The sequence below is a fragment of the Diadema antillarum genome, unplaced genomic scaffold (genome assembly GCF_040938485.1).
Source record: "Diadema antillarum isolate AM-2024a unplaced genomic scaffold, OU_Dant_1.0 scf00000170, whole genome shotgun sequence".
Lineage (NCBI taxonomy): Eukaryota > Metazoa > Echinodermata > Echinoidea > Diadematoida > Diadematidae > Diadema > Diadema antillarum.
The window spans coordinates 1,158,382-1,179,634 of NW_027271059.1; the positions used below are offsets into that span (position 1 = coordinate 1,158,382).

At 37.2% G+C, this 21,253-nt stretch overlaps 1 protein-coding gene across 2 annotated transcripts in view; it reads right to left on the reverse strand.

The window, feature by feature from the left end:
* Positions 1-21,253, reverse strand: part of LOC139722751 (transducin-like enhancer protein 4) — an 88,099-nt gene that overhangs the window by 41,074 nt on the left and 25,772 nt on the right. For both annotated transcript variants that reach the window (XM_071634034.1, XM_071634033.1), the window contains exons 6-9: positions 19,346-19,420; positions 18,173-18,199; positions 9,045-9,222; positions 6,144-6,157 (exon numbers count right to left, since the gene is read on the reverse strand). In XM_071634034.1, coding sequence (XP_071490135.1) covers positions 6,144-6,157; positions 9,045-9,222; positions 18,173-18,199; positions 19,346-19,420 — 294 coding nt within the window. The remainder of the gene's footprint in view (positions 1-6,143; positions 6,158-9,044; positions 9,223-18,172; positions 18,200-19,345; positions 19,421-21,253) is intronic.

A 21,253-nucleotide genomic window follows, 5' to 3' on the forward strand; every position in this document is an offset into this window, starting at 1 on the left:
TTGCTTTTTTTCATATCATCCCTGTATTATCCTACTCTACAATTTAATCTCCATAAATACACTATCAATCCATCTACATCCATGCAAAGTTGTGTGGATATAAATGCAGGTTGACATTGCTACTGACTTATGGTTATGAGATATTTCAAACTCTCATCATGCTTCGAAAGAGAGAGAAGGAAAGAAAGACTGGTTAGATCAGAGGAGTAGACAGGAATCTATGGAAAGGGGTTCCATGAAATGCTTTGGTTTTCCTATTTTGACCCACTACAGGAACCGGATGTTGCACGCAGTGAATCAATGAGCGATTAACATACCAATGAGGCAATGCTTTAACATTCCATGTGCATGTGCAGTATAACTGCCTTTCTCTCTTTCTCTCTCTTTCCTTCCTTTATTCAGGAAAAACAGGCAACCGTGTGTACTCAACTGTCCATTCTTATCTACGAACCCAATTGAGAGTTTGAGGACATGCATACACTGCTACGCCAGGAGGCTCAGTACAGATCCGTAGCAGAGGCCGTTTCAAATTCTGATATATGGTTGTGATCAAGTTAGGACTTCTATTCAACCACAAAAGGGGAAGCTGATATTTTCCTGTGTAACCACACTCCAACTCTTTGTTTCCTGGTCACTATCTCTCTCATATATATTTGTTTGTGAATCAAACAGGTTATCAAAAATATTTCCTCCCAAATTAAGGATATTAAAAGACTGGGAAAGAGACAAACTGTTTCATAGTACATTGTAGAGACAACAAGGGAAAATTGTGAGCAACTACAACTTGTAAGAGCACTTACTGTATCATTCTTTTATACCTGTACAATGAAGTTGTAGTAACATTCCCTGACTTGTTTGTGCATATCACTTCGTCTGTTGAGCATGAGAAGGGCTTTAAGTTGTCTCGAACACCATGGCCCGAATTCACGAAGGTGGTCTAAATTTAAACCACGGTTTATGTATATTTCTTCTGCGTATTTATGATTGACAGATTGCGTACGCTAACAGACATCCAGTAAAAAACGTGCATTGATGCGCGCAAGTATTGGTACGCCTATTTAACGCTTATTTTAGACCATGGTCTAAATTTGTACCATGGTTTAAGTTTAAACCACCTTCGTGAATTCGGGCCCATGTGTTTAGTGGCAACTTAACACCTTTTCATTTAGTCTTATTTTCTCAAGCCTAAGATGTCAAATGAGAACAAAGAGTCATGTTTTTTCTTAATCATATGAGGAACAATGGCAAATTATTGGTGTGAAAGACACCAATATTTCTCCAATTCAATAAATAACTATTTTCCCCTCTCTTTAGTAAAAGAAAATGTGAAAAATCACATTCACACTTCCCTGCCCACATATCCTGCATTGGTTTGATGTTGTGTTGTTGAAAGTTTTTAATCATTTTGGGTTTGAAAAAAAGGCAATGTTGTATGTGTGTTTACTAAAGGCCTGTTTTCCTTACAGGGTTTATGGCATGCACAGTCACAAACAAATACATAGTATCAACTACATGCATCATTTAGAAAAGTTTATTACACTGTGTGCAAGTATGCATCATTGATTATGTGTCAATGATCACTCAAGAGTGGGAAAAGTGTGACATATTTCATAATATTCTATTTCTTCATATAAAAAAAACAAATCATGCATGACTGAAGAATTGGTACTTAAGATATCAATGTTTGAATGTGTTTTGTTGTAAGTACTACCAAATCCTCCAGGCTCTTGAAACAAGGGCTATTTTGCATTATTATTTTGCATATTTTGGCATAATCTTGAAACTGTATGTAAGCCATAAATCAAGTGTTAAAGATTTCGGAAATTGAGGTCTAGGAACCAGGTATTTGTATTACTAAATTTACTTGTTGAAACTTGGACTTTTGTACTGATCTAAAAATGCCATAACCCCTACAAAATATTTTCTTTAGAAGCGTCAAAAACCAAATATTGTAAGACAACATGATATGAAGCTTTAAGAAATAATTTTTTTACAGATCAGCATGCTCATAGGTCTCAGCATACAATATATTGTGGTACAGTTATTACTGATCTCTGAAATTGCATACTAGTTACTACAGCTGTAAAACTTCATTTGGTTCAAGCTTTTAAAATCAATATAAATTGCTGATACAGTTATACGAGTACAAGAAGGAAACAGGCACAGACATACACAAATAACCACTTCCTAGCAACACCCTAGCCTTCATCAGTTTATCACACTTAACATATTTCCATTAAGCTGAGCCACTGATTATAACTGGCAAAGAACACTCTTTGTCTCGTCACATATTTGTACACTAACATGTGTACTTCCTCAGAAATGTGCATTCGAAATGACAGTGAAAGATCTATGGGCCATGGCAACTCCTCTGATTAGAATTCTTGTATTTTTCAGCTACACGAGGAAATGACAAGAAACCAGAGCAGGGGTATTTAAGCCTGATTGGAGGATGCTGTTTTGACTTCGTGAATCTCTTGAGGTGCCAATATGTACCTTGTGCAGGGACAATCAAACTACCCCACATGTCGCTAGGTAAAAGCAGGTATGACAATGATTACAGAGATATGCATGGCTACCTATCACTACTGTATAGTTAGGGTGTTATTTCAAGTCTGCTCTGGCAGAGGGGTTCTTGATTAGACATGGAACAATGAAAAACTAGGGAACACATTTTTTTTTTCACTGTGACTTCTGCAAAGTATTCCTACTTCTGATGCATTGCCTGAATTATTCTTTGGCCCAGAATACATTGGTATTTGTGCAAGGCTTCTCTTGTTGACATTGCAGTTAGTGTGAACGCTTGGCTGACAGAGAAGAAATCTTTTGGCATGCAACCCAATTCACAAACTTTGTGTGGGTCTTCACTAGAACAATTCATAAAATGGTCTGCTGTTTTCTTGTGCATGATCCAAGACACCAGTTCAGTCAAAAAAAAAAAATAATAATTATATATATAAATATATATATATATATATATATATATATATATATATATATTATCATATATGTTTTATATGTCACTTTGCATGATCAGACCCTCATCAATAGCTTTCCTCAAAGAGCTATGGTATCTATAGCAGTATGCTTGCATAGAAATTCTACCAATAACATGCAGCTAGATTCTGCATGTCAGATTTCGTAAATACTTTGTAATCATAAAGGTCATGCTGACTCTGTTCATCAGAAAAAGACTGTCTACTCTGTTATGGAAGATTCTTCTTTTTACTCACAGTGGGTCTGTATTTCTACATGTCAGTTTCTGTTTTCTGAGTGTAAAGTACACTGTGGCTCCTAAGTTTGAATCCTGAAACCCAACGAGGAGTAATATTGGAGCTAAATTCCCAGTGCCACATACAGACCAAAGTTAAACAATTTTGACAAACTGGACGAGAACCAAATGGCTCTTGATAAAATAGTGTGACCATCTATTTCTTTTACTCACAATGTTGTAAGAGCACAGATTCCTATAAAATATAAAACACCACTTCCTTCTAGTTTCATTCTTGTTGAACTTTTCTAACTACATTCTTAATCACAAATCCTTTTTGTTTTCTTGCAGGAAAGTCAAGTCACACAAGTGAAAGAGTTTCAAACTTTACAACTCAAAGTCGGGAACATACATAATTGTGCATGAGTAGGTCCCTATATGATAGTACAATGTATATAACATTATGTATAAATGGAGATTTATGGAGAATCTTTTCAAAAAAAAAAAACAGGCAAACTGTCTCAAATGACACAAATGTCTGAAATAACATAAAATATGTAAAATGTATGTCAACATTAAACTTGTTCATGACATTTCATAGGCACACTTGACATCAATGATGCTGACATTGGAACTTAGTTATATATATGAATTTGGTTGAACTTTGGCAGGAATGAAAGCTCTGCATAGGCCCACTGTATATAGTTTCACCAGAGCATGTGTGTATACATGCATAGTAAGAAAAGAGAAGTCTCAGCAAACCTGTACATGTTTTTGAGTCTACAAGAGGAAGTCATTAATTGCAGACAGTTTCAATATCACAACCAGAGGGGGCAAATCCCTATGTTGGATTTTTGTTTGACAATCCAGCACCTAATCCCGATATTAATCATCAGAGAAGAGAGATTTGAACCAAGCTTCCCAGAGGGAATAGACTCATCCCAGCTGAGAGAGCTTCTATCCCACATGCCATACTAGACTCAAGGGTTCGCTTCATCACGCATGTGTGTGTGCTAGTTGTTGGAAGTGGCAGCTCGTTTGACATGCATAAATCACGCCAACCTACATGGTGTGGTTAACCAGGAACACTCACAAGTTTTTAACATCTTCCCTTGTAAGGAAATGGGCATGAAGCACAGCACAGTAAAGCCACATACCTTCCTCACACCTGGTGAATATGATATATTCCTGATGGGAAGTCTTACACTGTGGCTTCAAAATCACGAAAACAACAACGGACACAAAACATGGAAATCTCCCCCCCCCCCCCCCCCCCAATTTCTATACTACCAACCTAAACCCTCAATCAACTTACAGGTTTTGTAAAAAAAAAAAAAAAAAAGATGATATAATCTACTATTGCAAATAACAACTTTATTCAGAAACAAAATGACAAAACAGTCATAAAACCATTGGCAACTTCTGAGCAAAAACTATGCAATGCTAGACAGTAAAAGGACCACTGCATTCTGTGCACCATACACACATGTACCGGTATATAACAATCATACAAAGGCCCATACAAAACACGCAAACATATAGATAAACACACACAGTTCTCCCTCAAATATTTCCATGCACCTTTACAGCTCCTACCGGTACACTCTTTAATACCCATGCACCTGCTGACATGCTTGCACTTGTATTCTCATTTCTTATCCCTATGGGCAGTCTCATATCCTCCATGTTTCCTTCTCTTTCCTCCCTCCTCAGGACACCCTCCTTGTCAAACGAATGGAAGTCTTCTACATCTTTCCTTTGAATGCTCCCCAACTATTGATTGACAACTATTGCTACAAGCAAACTCTGTCTCTATATATGCCAGTGTGATTAATTCAAGCTCATACCTGTGAGATTCAGTAATTTCAAGCACATACATTATGTTGCCGCAGTTGAATTTCATTCCATTCATTTAGTGTTTAAACAGTATGAGGCAAGGATCGATAGCCAACAAATAAGATAATTCTCAAGACTTCTCTGCTTCTTTTTGGTTTTTTTTCCAACAACCATTCCAAACATTTCTATGTCTTATCCTAACCAATCAATTACAGAGCCTTTCCCTGCACTATGCACATAATTTCAGGTTTCTGATGTACTCTACTGTCACTTGATAACTGTCTCATTACACTTAAAACTTTTCCTCCACAGATAACTGAAACTCCATGAATTACTTATAATTCTTTAGTTGCTATATCTTTTTGGATTATACTAATACTATTACTCATCAGTATTAAAAGGAACACTATCTATACATTGTCGGGAGATACCTTACAGGATAGAGAAATTAAATTACAGCAACTCTTGAAATTGCAGAAGATTTTTGCGGTATTTTACCTGCAAAAAAAAAATTGAAATGAAAATTTGGTGTTAAAAATTAGATTATGGGATATTCTTTCTTAGTGCCCAAGCAAATAATTGAAGCAGCTTGCTAGGTGTGAAACAGTGTGCAACACCTAGTCACACTTCAAACTAGAAGATAGAGGCCATACACTCCACTGTATTTCTCATCTCAAAACAGGCTCTACACCACCGCTCACAGTGACTTCTTTGGATTCAAATGTAAACATCAGCAGAGACTTTACAGAACAGTCTTAAGAACCCAAAGAACTACTCACTGGTTTGCTACATGGTCTAGTGTGCAAACAACATTAGAAGCTGTGCTGAACAGAGTGGCTGCTGTATACAAGAACAGACAGCAGCATGGCCATTGCAAGGACAGAACTAAATGGCATGTGTAATGACCAGGACAAACACAATAACTAAATTGCTCATCTGTTACTATAAGCAACATAAAGGGTGAGAAAATATGTTTGGTGTGTGAACTACACTGCACTGTTTGTCTTTTCTATCTTTACCTGTGTCTGGCATTTTTTCTGAAGAAAAAATAAATCATATATTTCACACTAATGGCATAAAAGATGTATGGACTTACCCTTGGGTCCGGGGCTAATGATTATGAGAATAGAGAGAGAAGAAAAAAAAAAAAACAAATGAGTCCTCATTAGTGACAATTCATCAGCTTTGATATTTATTGATGTGTTTTCACTGTAATATGCTTTATGAATGCTTTGTTTACAAAACAAATTTGAGGACTGCCATGACAACTATAGGCACATCATACAGTATTCACAACGACAGTTCATGCATAAGGAAATAATTTCCAATACAGGCACAGTAAAAACATTAGACCAGCAAATATTCCAGGACATACACTGTGTACTGCAAGATATAATGAATTATTATTAAAAAGCGATTCAACTGTGCTGCCCACAGTCTACAGGATGCTGTCATTTCTCACACAATCACTATATTTGGTATTTCAGGGGTGTGAGAATACTTGCAGAAAAGAAATCTGAAATGAAAAAAAAAAGGCCTGAAGTGCATGAAACTGTGAACATTTCAATACATTTGAATTGCTAAAAAAGTCTAAAAAGTAGGTTTTAGGCAGAGTGAAATAATCTGAAATCAAAACAAATTCTGAACTCTCATAGCCTTGCCACTAGTGCATGTCCCTCCAGTAACATTTTGATGAAGCTCAGACTACTGACCAAGGGTTGACATTAAAACTCTTTTCACTACATGTGGTTTGGTACATACCTCATTATAACATATCACAACACTTTTGTTTAAATGTTCATTAAGATGTGTTTGCTTTTTCATAAGTACAAAACTATCATATCTTGAATGCAATTAAGAACTTTTTTTTTTGTCATCATATGACAAGAAATACACTGAACATTTCTAAAGTTCCCACATGAGCTGTAGCCTTCTGGCATACGACTCTTTGGCCTGAATTCACAAAGGTGGTACAAATGAAACCATGGTTCAAACCATGGACAAAAACCATGGAGCACCAAGTGTCACATGGAATATTTCATTACGAAATCAATCATTTCGTTGATGAAATGTTTATTTCATAACGAAATGACAACATTTTGTAACTAAATGAACATTTCATCCACGAAATGATAATTTCGTTAACGAAACAGTCATTTTGTCGACGAAATGACCAATTTCGTAACTAAATATTCCATGCGACACTTGGCAGTCCATGGTTTTTGTCCATGGTTTCATTTGTACCACCTTCGTGAATTTGGGCCTTTTAGATTAAACCCCTGAATTTTGCTCAATATCCTCTCAGAAAGTGCCAAAACCTTCCTTATACCAATTGATGAGCTTGCCAGAAGTTTATTCAAATTTCAGATTATTTTACTACAAATGAAATTTGGGAACTTGATTATAAAACTATGACCCAACCTTCTTCATATTTAGCCTTATATCTGTTAGATCAGACATTTTTCACATCAGACATATGCTCTCAATTTTTTACATCATTGATATCACATTAGCAATGAAAGACTAGAAGTTTGACAATGATCTCTGACTCTATGTTATGCTCTGAATCTTTCTTAAGATTCATTCAGCCCCATTCAACAAATGTCAAAGGTGAAAAACTGAATTCCTACTTGACACACCCTAGTTATCACACAGAGCACTATATATGTTCATACAGATAAAGTAAATGGACTATTGACTGGTTTGGAAACAGGAGGACATGCGCATACATGACTGAACCAAACTACACAAATCTTTTCCTAGAGAGTGTAATCCCTCGAATGAATAAAAGAGGAGATCTGCATCATCAATTATGTCTGAGATAGTGGGTGGAGGTCAAAAACACATGTTGTCATGTGTCTTCTGAATGTCATGCTTTACAAACTGATCTAAAATGCAACAGACATTTTTTCCCCTCTGAACTTACATTTGAATGCAATTTGATTGATATAAGTGATTTCAACTGCCATTAAAGCAAATCAAAATTTCAGGAACCACTCCACATATTAATGTGAAAATTTCATTTCATTTCTCCTTGCTGGAGCAAAAAGACATCAAACAACACATAACATGCAAATATACCAACAACAAAAAAAAACAGTTATCATATCAACAGATAAATCAATTTTTTCTTTTTATATTCAGAAACATTAATTTGATAAATGAAATCCATTTCTATGCAATACTATATACACCATATATTTAGCAAGTATAATTCTTCACAAATCAAGACTTCCAGACAATTTCACAATTGGATAAATTTGTGATCTTGGAGTACAGTACTAAATGGAGAAAGGTATACGCGCATATTACATTCATATCCAGATTAGAGTCAGTATTTTTGCATGTCTTTAATCCAACGAATAGCACCTGACTCGCAAAATTCGCAAAAATAAAAACCTCGCAAAATATTCGGCATATACAGTATTTAGGGAGCATAACATTTGCCAATTGGGACTTGCAAGACAACGTCATGTGGTGAGTGAATTGATTTCTAAATTGTAATCAAGAACCAGTCACAAATGAGAAATAATTGTTATTCCTTTTTCAGAAGAAAAGTTAGTGGCTTCCAATCTTGGAGACTATATAGTACAGCACATTTGTGTTGAGAGGAGTAATATTTTTTGACATTGTTAATCTCGCAAATACCACTCAACTTGCATAATGTGTAAAAGCAAAAATATTGTGTCAAACACCAATATACAGTATCACATTTTGTGACCAACTTTTGTATTGTGAAATGAGTTTGATTTTGTCAAGCTGATTTGAATATTGCCATTCTGTACATACATTGTTCCCACATATTGTATACTGTTTTTTATTTTGTACTCGCATACCCCAAATAGGGTGATTGAGTTGATAAACTATCAAACTATCAAGCATTCATTTATTGTAAAGCTAACCATTTAGACCAACATTTATATATGGTGTCTTTCAAAACAGATTTTTGCCCAAGTCGATATTGAGGATTTTGTCATGGATCCATGGGTCTCCCTACCTTTATCCTCCTTGCTGGATGAGAGTGGTGGTGCTCCGCCCATGATACCCAGCTGCAAGAGACCAGAAGACATTCCTGATGGCATACTGCTGGGCACACCAGGCAGGCCTGCAGGATGGGGTGGGATTGGTACAGGCGGGGCATGTGCATGTGGAAGGGGGTGCTGCATTGCTTGACCCTGTGGGAAAGAAATCCAATACATCAACACATGAAAATTTGTTATTTGTTGAACAGTGGTATTGCCCCCTCCCCCATATTGAAACGAGTACCGAATACGCCATATATTTCGCAAGTCTAAATTTTCGCGAATCGGGAATTCCCGACGATTTCGCGAGTGGTTAAATTCGCGATCATGGAGTCTTGTACTGAACAGAGAAATGTGCATGCGTACGTCACATCCATATCGGGATCAGAGTCAATATTTTCGCGTGTCTTTAATTTTGCGAATAGCACCTGACTCGCAAAATTCGTGAAAATAAAATCCTTGCGAAATATTCGGGGTATACAGTAGTTTTATCAATCTGCACATTCTGATCAGAAAATGTGAATATGTATGCTTTGACAACAAGATACTATTAAAGTGTACTAATGCCCTGGAAATCAAATTTGTTTACAGCTAGAACACATTAAAAACAGCCATAATTCACTTCTGATAGCCTCTGAGAGTATACACATTTCGATAAATCAGATCATATCTCTATAACAATTTGGCACTTGTGTTCCTCGCATTCAAGTTCTGCTCTGTAAGCGCTGGTACTGATGTGTGCGCGTCCTAGCTATATGCGCATGTTTTTACAATAGCGAGATTCCATGTCGATTGCTTTAGGTTAGTGAGTATCGATCCAACTACATGTAGGTGTGCATTGCATATCACTATCGTTCATGACATATTGGGAAAAAATATCGATAGCGCGATCATTCCATTGAAAGAATTAGGTGATCGAGCAGTCTATTTCAAGTCATTTTTGTTTTTGAGTACTCTCTAAGATTTACATCTAAACCCCAATAAATAAAATTCTGATGGACAAAAAATACTAATATTTGCAGAGGACAAGTCTCAAGTATATTCTCGAAGTATAGCAAACATAATATTCAAGGTATTGGTGCACTATAAACACACTGTTTTTAGTCAATGTCTCCTGATGTAATTTTGTACAGATCTTTGCACAACTGAATATACTCCAGGACATGTACTGCTACACGGTAATGAATGATTAATTTGATGCACAGGTCTGCAGAAACTACTCTTAATAAGAATGGAAGAGCAGGTGCTCACATTGCATTTTTTTTATTGTGTGTGTGTGTGTGTGTGTGTGTGTGTGTGTGTGTCAGTGTTTTTTCACCTCCTAGAATGAACACATTACTTTGCATCACATAATCTAAACTGAAATTTTAGATGAATAGAATCCTAAAGAATGTTTCAAATCATTCTACAGTGAATATCACTAAATGAAACATTCAGTATTCAATACATAGCAATAAATACCTCTAGAAGTCAGTAGATTTTCTGTTGAGTACCATGCAGGAAAAAATGGGATCAATAATTATCCATCAAAGTACTAATCAAAAAGAAACAAACAGTAAAGGAGTCTTTTATGTGCAATGTTGATTGATATTTTTCGCAAGTTTTTTTTTTAATGTCATTGCTGTTTTTTCTCAATCACCTTCCATTTCCCTCACCCCTATTTAAAGTGACCGATTACACAGTCATAAATCCAGTGCAATGACATCAGACACCCTGCTGATAATCATGGTGATTATGTACAATGTACATTTCAACAGTGACACATACCTCCTCACATGGAAGGTTACTGACACTGAGGCAGACATTAACCCCCTCTTCCGACGCATGTCATTTTATACCAAAACTTGATAACGAAACGATGTATAAAGAATCATCGTAGGCCTGATATAGCCGACAGACCATTCAGACACTAATTTCGACCATTCTGGGAAACGTCGTATAGATGTGCAGTTTCCCACTGCGCATGCTGTTATAGCCATGAGTGACAGCTGTGGGGTCAACTTTTGTGCGCGCTGCCATTAAGCCCCGCCCAGTTATACTGTTCTACGGTCGCAATACGTTGAGACGCACACTGAATGCTGATTCGTTATTGAGTTCTTGTTCGAAATGATGCTCTGACCGTCGTTTCGCTATACAGTCAAACCTGTCTATAGCAGTCACCCAAGGGAAACGAAAAAAGTGATGTTATAGACAGGTGGCTGCTATAGACAGGTTATCCAACTATATGTGTGAATTGCCTATACATGTACATGTACATGTATTATCGTTGTATACATCTATAAGTACTTAGTGTACATGTACATGTGTACGTATGCACACGTGTGTCTCATGCATTAAACAATGCCTGTGTTTATGAAATTGTTACACAGTAGCATGTTGTACAGTCGTGAAGAAAGCTTAACAATAGCGCATTATTATGACTGATTAAGTGACGAATGCAGCGGTGGTGATCACTTGACGTTGCCCATGAATGACTGGTACCACCACAAATCAGAAAAACACGCTGAATTACCAGCTCTGTGGCCACTATAGACAGCTTAAAATCTACCGCGGGAAACAAAATTTGTGGCCGCTGGCCGCATTAGACAGGTGGCTGCTATACACAGGGTCTTTAACAAGGCTTTTTTCTCGGGGGATTTTTCAGTGGCCGCTATAGACAGGTGGCCGCTAAGGCAGGTTTGACTGTATGTCGTTTCGTTAGTCAGCGTTCAGATGAATAAATTCATCGTGTAGCTATACTGTTTTGGTATAGCTATACCGTTTTGGTATAGCTATACCGTTCTAGTGTAAATTTTTTGCGTCTGAATGCCCTGTCAGGAGGAACACAGCAACCAACATCTTGCACCAAATTCTATGGTCAATATCACATGAAAATCATACAGCTGGACCGTAAAAAGGTTGCTTTGATTCACACAGTCAATTCTAGTTCTGTGATACTATGATTCTATTGAGAGAGCACAAGTATAATCACTCAGTTCTCACCACTTTCAAGCCTCCAGGAAATGACACTTTGAATTTACACTGTACATGAAGGATCAGAGTCGGTGTATTTCTTCTTTCTATTTCAATTTTGCAAATTTGTATGAGAAGTAAGCTGAATTATATCATGCTGGTATGACTATCATATACGAAACTGAAATGCCATTTAACAGCTTATTACAATCATCTGCACACTATCCACCACAACTGCATCATTGTCCCCAAGACTTTCATAAAAGCAGTGACAGTCATCAACAATTATTTCAGAGTCAAAATCGACATTCATGCTGCTATTACCAAGGCCATATATTAACAATCAACATTCTCTGAAATGTGGTGTTACTTCCATAGAATATTAGTTTTACGCTAAACCAGCACAGCAACTATCAACAAACTGCAGGTTTTTATACAAATGCAGCAATACAAAAACAAACTATAAATGTTGCTATGATGCCTAGTATGCCTCTGCCACATTGCATGGTTCTCCCAATAGGTCTAGAGTATGTCCTGACAATATGAGACAACAGTTTCCCATTTTAAAACAAAACTGAAATGACATGTTTGTCACAAATGTGTTTAGTGTTTACTTTCCTTGAACTAGGTTTCATTTAGATGGATGGCTAAATTGTTTAAGAGAGCAAGTATTTACGAATTTGAACATTTTTACTTGACCTTTGACCCTTGCCCTTTGATCCCTTGGCCCACAATTCTTCAAATAATCACTAACTGATAACATCCATTCTCATGACAATACTTTCAGCTATTCTCAAAATATGGGAATATATTGTGACATGTTAACATTTTACTTGACATTTGACCCTATGGCAAAAATCTTTCCCTTCAGAATCATTGTGCAGTAATGCATACATGTACATTACTTAGTTTGATTAAGTTTGTGCACTGAGTAATCTCCAAGGTATGGAGAAAAAGTGTAATTCCTGCATTAAATACCAGAATTTTAGCATTCTAACCTGACCTTTGACCCTATGACCCCAAAATTCCAAAGAGAACCATTGTCAACCAGTACATGCATACTACTAAGTTTCATGGAGATACCTTGAGCCATTTCCCTGATATGGAGAAAAAAGTAAAATTTGATCATTTTCACTTGACCTTTGACATTTGAACCTATGGCTCAAAACTTTCCCTACAGATCTGGTAATACATGTATACAGTAAGTGTCAAGAAAATACCTTCAGGCACTGCATGAATATGGGAGAAATAGAGAAAATTTAAGAATTTGACCATGACCTTTAACCACTGACCATGAGCATGTGCACCAAAAAAATTGACCTGTCCAGGCACAACTTCGTCCACTCATACATGCATATGCCAGCTTTCATAAGGATACCTCAAATGGTGTTTTTTTTTTTTGTAGTTATGCTGGCCATTCATCTATTTCTAGGGTGGCACCGGGCCTCCAAGTCACCACTTACCACGTATGTCAAGCCATAGTGCATAGTGACTGACTGTCAAGTTTGTGGATTATCAAAGGGCATAGATCACGCTGCATGTCAAAGACTCTGATTTTACAGTTTTTTACTCACTGTTTCATAGCAGCTCTGAGAAAATTCAGTACACAAGACTCCCCCCTTTTCGTTCCCATACCAATGATGAACGATACACCTGCAGTTATTACAAAGCTTGGCTTAAATATTTTGTCTATTAAAAAAGATTGTTAATTATTAAATCACTGCATGGTAGAATACAGAAATGACTGGTCAAACAAGTCTTTATCCAGAAGGCTATTATTCAAATAGTCTGCGACAAAGATGTTGTATCCTTCACATCACGTGCTTCAACTAATTCACTTGCTCCTTGTATGATGTTCATCACATGATTGATCTTGGAGTGTTGCTACCGGATAAAGAACTGATTTTAAATATATATCAAGTGGAAAAGGAAATGATGATCATATCTGACTAAAAATTTTCTTTAGATAAGCAAATATAACCTTCTATAATATAACCCTCTTACCGAGCTCTAATTACACAAAAGCTACATACAATGTACACTTCTACAAAGATGAAAGAAAAGAGAGAGAGAGAGTATAGTATGTGTGTGTGTGTGTGTGTGTGTGTGTGTAAAGAGAGAGAGAAAGAAGTAGCAGATGAGGGGGAATTTGGATGGATGGAAATTGCCAGAGACCAAGGGCCTCTAGCTCAAGTCTGTCTGACGCTCTTATAATAATAATAATAGGGGGCCTAATAATAATAATAATAATCTGGTTTCCAGAGGCAGCTCTGCACCAGTGCACAGTGTGGTATATATGGCTTTCCCTGCAGCCAGCTAGCTAGCATGCATGCCACACTGAGCACTCATACATATTGATGGCAGTTTTTGGGAGGATGTTCAGGCTGCTGCTGGGTTTGTTATCACCCGCTTCTCAGATTGCCCTTTCCTTCCACTTGCCTGCCATCCGTCTCCCTCTGCCCAAGCTATACAGAGTTGTGCCAAATGATATCTTTCTCTCACTTTAACATGAAGACATACACACAACAAACATACATACACATCCTTTCAGTTTTCAATAGAGGTCTGTGATCCTATTACGAACCCTTACCTGTATTATCAGGTGATCTGTCAATGATCACCGACTGTATCTGTACGAAAACTTTCTTTCTTTCTTTCCTTTATTTCTCGTCAGTTCTTGTGCTCAAGTCAACTCATGAAGTTCTTTGACAATCAACTTCAAAACATATCTTATCTATGTATCACGTCCTATGGACGATCAATCTAATGTATTCTAATGTATCAACGTGATCAATCATCCATGGCGTCAGTATGACATTATCATCTCAAATCACGTTCTCGATCATATCTCCTCAACGGAATTATTTTTTCATTGGATGTCGGAATCACACCTTAAAATTTTGTCTAATTAGAACTTCATTTTCTATTGAGGGAGATATTGTGGTATCAAAGTAAAACTTCACCCCATATTTAATCAAATGTTAAAAAAGAAAGCAAAATAAAGCAGAGAAAGCCTCAGGAAAAAAAAGAAAAAAACTGAGAAAGATTGAACGGCAAAGTTCTACAACTTTCATGTATACAGTGGTATCAATCAAACTCAAATGCAAAGTCGATGGGGTGTCAACATGAACTTGCATAGATTTCCCTTTAATACCACGTACATGGCCGAGCATACTATCATACTATTCTTTCCCAATGAGAATGAAATGTAAGCTTGTTCTAAACTTGTGCCTTGTGCTTGTGCCAAGAGTATGCTTGGCACAATGCCCGGGACTTAATGCAATATGAATGGGGTAAATGCACACAGTACAATGTACCTCCAATGAGACATACACCACTCAACAGTAAACAGAAAACAAAACTACAAACAATCCAAAAATACTGGGTCACACATGACATATGATCAAGAGACTAGCAACCTGACCACCAGTTTTTGTTTTTGCTTTTTCTTTTACCTCTTTGGCAAAGGAAATTGCAGATTGATAACTTAAAAATAAACTATGGGTATCTTTATTGTAGTTACAGGAATGAGATCCTAATAAGAAACATGCAGCATGAAAAACAAAAAACTGAAATTCATGATATATAATATTACTACAAAAAAAAATGGCGGAAAACACTAAACAGCCTGTAAACAGTAACTGCACACTCTCAATAAAGTTAATTGCTATTCTTATTTTGTTTCAATAATGAAACAGTAACTTCTTAAGTGTTCAGATGCAAAGTTCAGACAAATCTCAATTTTGATTAACACCTACAAAACACTGTTTTCAAAAAAGGACTTTTTGAAGGTACCTGTCTAAACCACAAAAGTAATTTCCTAAGAATCACAGCATATTATGGGATACCAGTATTGCAATGTTACAATGCATGGCTGTGCAATGTAATGCCAAAAAACAGGGAAACCACATAAAATATGGAATCAAATTGAAGTGGCACTGGTAAAAACATGTCATTGATGTTCACATGACTCAACTGAGGAATAAATAGTCAGAAATAATCTTTCTTTCTTTTTCACTGTGAGACAATAAACACTGATGTGGCAGATACATTGTATAAAGTTTCATGCACTGAATCTGAGGATTAGAATGAAGATGAAAGGAAGTTACACATGTAGGCCCTATAATTTGTATTCAGCATGAACACACCCCAACCTACCTATTCACATTCTCCAATTTACAAGCCACAAGTTCACAAGTCATAGAACACACATTGTCACCCAAATGTCATTCAGTGCTCCAATTATGGTTGCTGATCCTCCAGACAAAGCAGTGTAATAAACCATTTTATACCCAATTTACACAGGGCATTTACAGTGCTTCGGGAATGCTCCTGAGCTCCTCTGAATTCAGTGTGAACAGAGACAATTAGGCCCTGGAGCACTCCAAAGTTATGCCCTTCTCAAGGCTGGCTTTAGAAGTTTCCACACACTTGAGTGTCACCACAGACAGTAAATGCCATTTTGAATATAATTTGAATACAACAATATGTGACCACATAGTATGGGGGAAAAACCCCAAGGCATACGCAAAGCAATGTCTTGCCCACCCATATATCAGAATTGTGATTACAGGGTTTTTCAGTGTAAGTTCATTGACCTGTTGACCTTTGACCTTGTCTGACTTACACTTGTAATGAATATTTGAACTTCACCTTCATGTTTCAGTGATGTACCTGTGGTGTAAGTTTTGTGGTCATAGCTCAAAGCTGTAGAAAGGTATCAAGAGCATAAAATATATGGTGCTTAAATCAGGAAAAGTTCATTGATATTTTGACCTTCGACCTGGTCAGAATTCACTAATATTCTAACTTGACTGGTGTCTTTAGGCCATGTACTTGTGGTGTGAATTTGCTGGTCATCGCTCAAAGCTGTGAAAAGTTAATGAGAGTACACCACAATACTACGTGTGCAGTGCTTATCAGGAAGAGTTCACTAACCACTGACATTTGACCTTACATTGTTGTACGTAGGTTGTCAGAATTCACCAATATTTTAATTGGACCAGCATCTTTAGGTGATGTACCTGTGGTATAATTTGGTGGTCATAGCTCAAACTGTGGAAAGTAACTAATAGTGCACCACAATAATATGTGTACGGTGCTTATCAGGTAAAGTTCACAGACCATTTGACCTTTGAACTTGTCAGACTATGCCCATATTCACACTTGACTAGCATCTGTAGATTGTGAGTTTAGTGGTCACAGCTCAAAGCTGTGGAAAGTTATTGAGAGTACACCACAATACTGTAGGGAAAGTTCATTGACATTTTGATGTTTGACCTCGTCAGACTGCACATATATTCAAACCTGGGGGGTGTTTCATCAATGTTTGTCAGCACTGACAACTTGAATCACCATAGTAACAGTCAGTGACCAGAGCATCTCAGCCAATCAAAACCAAGGATTTTGCTGAAATTGTCAGCGCTGACAAACGTTGATGAAACACCCCCCTGACAGGCATCTTTAGGCTATGTACCCGTGGTGTGAGTTTGGTCACAGCTCAAATTTGTGGAAAGTTATTGAGAGTACACCACAACACTTGGTGTACAGTGCTTATCAGGAAAAGTCCATTGACGTTTTGACCTTTGACCTTGTCAGACTGCACCCACATTCACACTTGACCAGAATTTTTAGGTGATGTACCTTTGGTGTAACTTAGAGAAAGTACACCAAATTGTTGACGCTGACGACGCTGGCGCCACCAACGGAAAAGTGATGCCTATGTCTCGCTTCTGCTGTGTGAACTAAACAAAAACCAGCCAACCAGCTAGCCTGACAAACAAACAGACAGCAATACACCCAAACAGACAGACACACACACATACACACACACACGATATATATGGCAAACATATCAGATATGCACCAGGTATTAGAAATAAAAGTCTTTCTTTGTGATCATATTTGTAAACCTAGGTCCATTCACCCAGTTAGTTTTATCGTAATAAATTTATGATTTCTTTTTTAAAACTGAAAATGCTGAACACTACAGATGGTTGATTAACAAACCACAGTCTTCCCTTTTCAGTTTTAAAAAGAGGATATTGATGACAAATGGAAACACAGCAGTTCAATATATGGCATCTTTCTTCTTAGACATGGGTGACACCAGAGAATTGAAATCATAGCACACTTGCATAAATATACTTACTGAGAAATGTGGGAAGGCAGACTGTTGCTGTGGAGATAGGGAGAGAAAAAGAGAGAAAATGAAATGGAAGGATCCATACATGTCTGTTCAGGCAGAAAATGAAATACAAACACATTTGGAGCTGGACCAGAATTTTTTCTCATGATTGGCAATGAAACAACACAAATTTAAGATCATGCCATGTGCATAAATAGAAGCAGGTGTTGCAACTATCAAGTCAATTGACATAATCTTTGCAGGTAATCTTGATATTGATTTTCTTTCATGACAAACACTGCCTTGTCCATATATTATTTGCTCAAGCCAATTATTCCATTCCCCCACCCCATCCAACACCCACCCAAAAAACTATAAAATGTGTTCACACAATGTCAACTATCCATTGTAATTTGCTCTAACAGTAGATCTACTCATTGAAGGACAATCTGTCCATGGGCAAACTCATCGTGAAAACTGAACGGGCACAGCCTTCTTACTCCGGCACCGTAATTTGCACAGATGAAAGAGTTGGAAATTAATCTGAGGGGCAATTGTCCTCGGCAGTTTTTCGATGCCTAATGCACTGTTGACTTCATGGGGGCAGCCGAGCAAGGCGGTGGTCCATGCATGGCTGCCACCATTGCGGTTAAATGGGCAGAGCTCATGAAGCATGCACTGCAGCATGGGCTTTGCTGCGGAACCGATGCTATCAAAGGAGTCACTGGGTAGATGCTGGAGTAAAAAAGAAAAAAAAAAAAGATGGGGGGGGGGGGGGCGCTGATGGAGTAGAAGGGGAGGTTAGACCAAAGAAAGGGAACTGTAGTGTCTCTCTGCATGGCTGGCTGCTTCCCACTGGTGCGCATCGCTGCTAATCTACGGCAACATGATCATATCAACAATATCTGCCTCAGTGTGTCTGGCTACCCACCACCCATCCAATGGCCGCAGCAGATAGCTCATTTCTACATTGGAACAGCTCAACCAGAAAGATATTGTGTTTTCCAGCCAATTGCAAGATGTCTGAAATGTGGTGCATTGAAAAAAGGAAAAAAAAATGCCCGCTACTCGCAAAGTATGCTGCCACATCAAAGAGATGCATGCAGGTATTTGTATGGAGCCAGACACACGTAATAGTGGTGCTTTCATTACTTTCTACATGGCTAAGGAAAGGTGTAAGAATGACAACAGACTTACCCCAATAATAGCATTCAGTTCTGTCATTGTAACCTGCTTGGCTCTCTCAACAGCTGCAGCAACCTGTTGCTGATGCTACAGAGATAAATGTTCAAATACAGATGTTATTAGCATAAAAACACAAGTTTTGATTGGAAGTTTTTTGCTTTACAATATCAGAAAATAGCAAATAATAGCTTTAAAGGGAAGGTAAACCCAAAGAACAATGTGGATTGAGTGAAAGCAGCAACATTAGTAGAACACATCAGTGAAAGTTTGAGGAAAATCGGATAACCGATGCAAAAGTTACGAATTTTTAAAGTTTTGGTGTTGGAACCGCTGGATGAGGAGACTACTAGAGGATATGACGTATGAGTGGACAACAATACAAAGAAAATATAAAGGAAATTCAACAAAAATTCACTTTTCTAGAATTATGAAAAAACAATGGACCAACCGCTTTCAGAAAGCAAGAGGAATAATTGTTACCCCTAACATATATCAATATCAACTTGATGGAATTTGTAATTTTCATGAAAAATGGATTTTTGCAGAATTTTCTTTAGATTTTCTTGGTATTGTTGTCCACTCATACGTCATAACCTCTAGTAGTCTCCTCATCCAGCGGTTCCAACATCAAAACTTTAAAAATTCATAACTTTTGCATCGATTGTCCGATTTTCTTCAAACTTTCACTGATGTGTTCCACTAATGCTGCTGCTTTCACTCAATCCACATTGTTCTTGGGGTTTATCTTCCCTTTAAGGAATTTATGTGAAAGAAATTTACTTCTCTCCGTAGAATTTGTCAACTTGCAATAACATTCATGTATGTCTGTGACACAATTACGAAAACACACCTGTGACAAACATAAAAAGTATCATTGAATGAATTTATCTTCTTTACTAGCACACCATACATGTGTAGCATCTAAATGTTTTCATTCTGATCTCTTCATTGCCAATTCCTACAAATGTATGTAAGACAGTGGGTTTAATTTTTCACTTTTTAGTAATTAAAAAAAAATCAAACTCTGTTTTGGCATTTCATAAATCTATCACATACATGTACATGTACTGTTACTGCATGTCCTCATGTCTTGTTTCCGAGGGTGAAATACTCGTACAGACATATTTCTTTTCGACTGTTCAGGATTTATAAAGTAAACAATGTTTTAAAGCACTATTCATTATCCATGTAGGAACAATTTTTACAATTAATGTGTGCTGTTTGAGCTGTACATCTTTAAATGGATGTTAAATCACTCAAGCATAGACATTTTGTGAAAACCTTCCTGTCATGATCAAAACATCTTTAAAGGGGATGGCTAGTAACCGATCAGTGGGAATCAGTGGGAATGCTGAGGGATGATTGTTCCAATCCTTGTGGGATTCATTTAAGAGTACACTATATACCTACTGTTGTGTGAAAATTATTTGCTTCAGAACGGTCTCATATTCAAGTAATGTGCAGATTAATGCCCCGTCACTGACCAGACACGCTAACCTGGAAACATTAAACTGCACATTACTTGAATATGATACCATTCTGAAGCAAATAATTTTCACACAACAATGGATATATAATGTACTCTTAAATGAATCCCACAAGGATTGGAACAATCATCCTCCAGCCTCCTCCCACTGATCAGTTACTAGCCATCCCCTTTAACTGAACTACTATTCATTCATGATCTACACTCATGCAACACAATGGTTTGGAATGTCCCTTTACAATAATCAAAGGCACAAGCCAAACATAAGGTCTGTGTAAATGAAAGCAGAATTCCTCTAAAAAACATGCCTGTGGAAATCTGAGTTTAAAAAACTTGAGCAAATATGAAAGTAATCACAATGTAATCACTTTTCAAAAATACATGTAATATCAAAAGGAACGAGACCCCTAATAATCATCTTGTTGATGTAACTG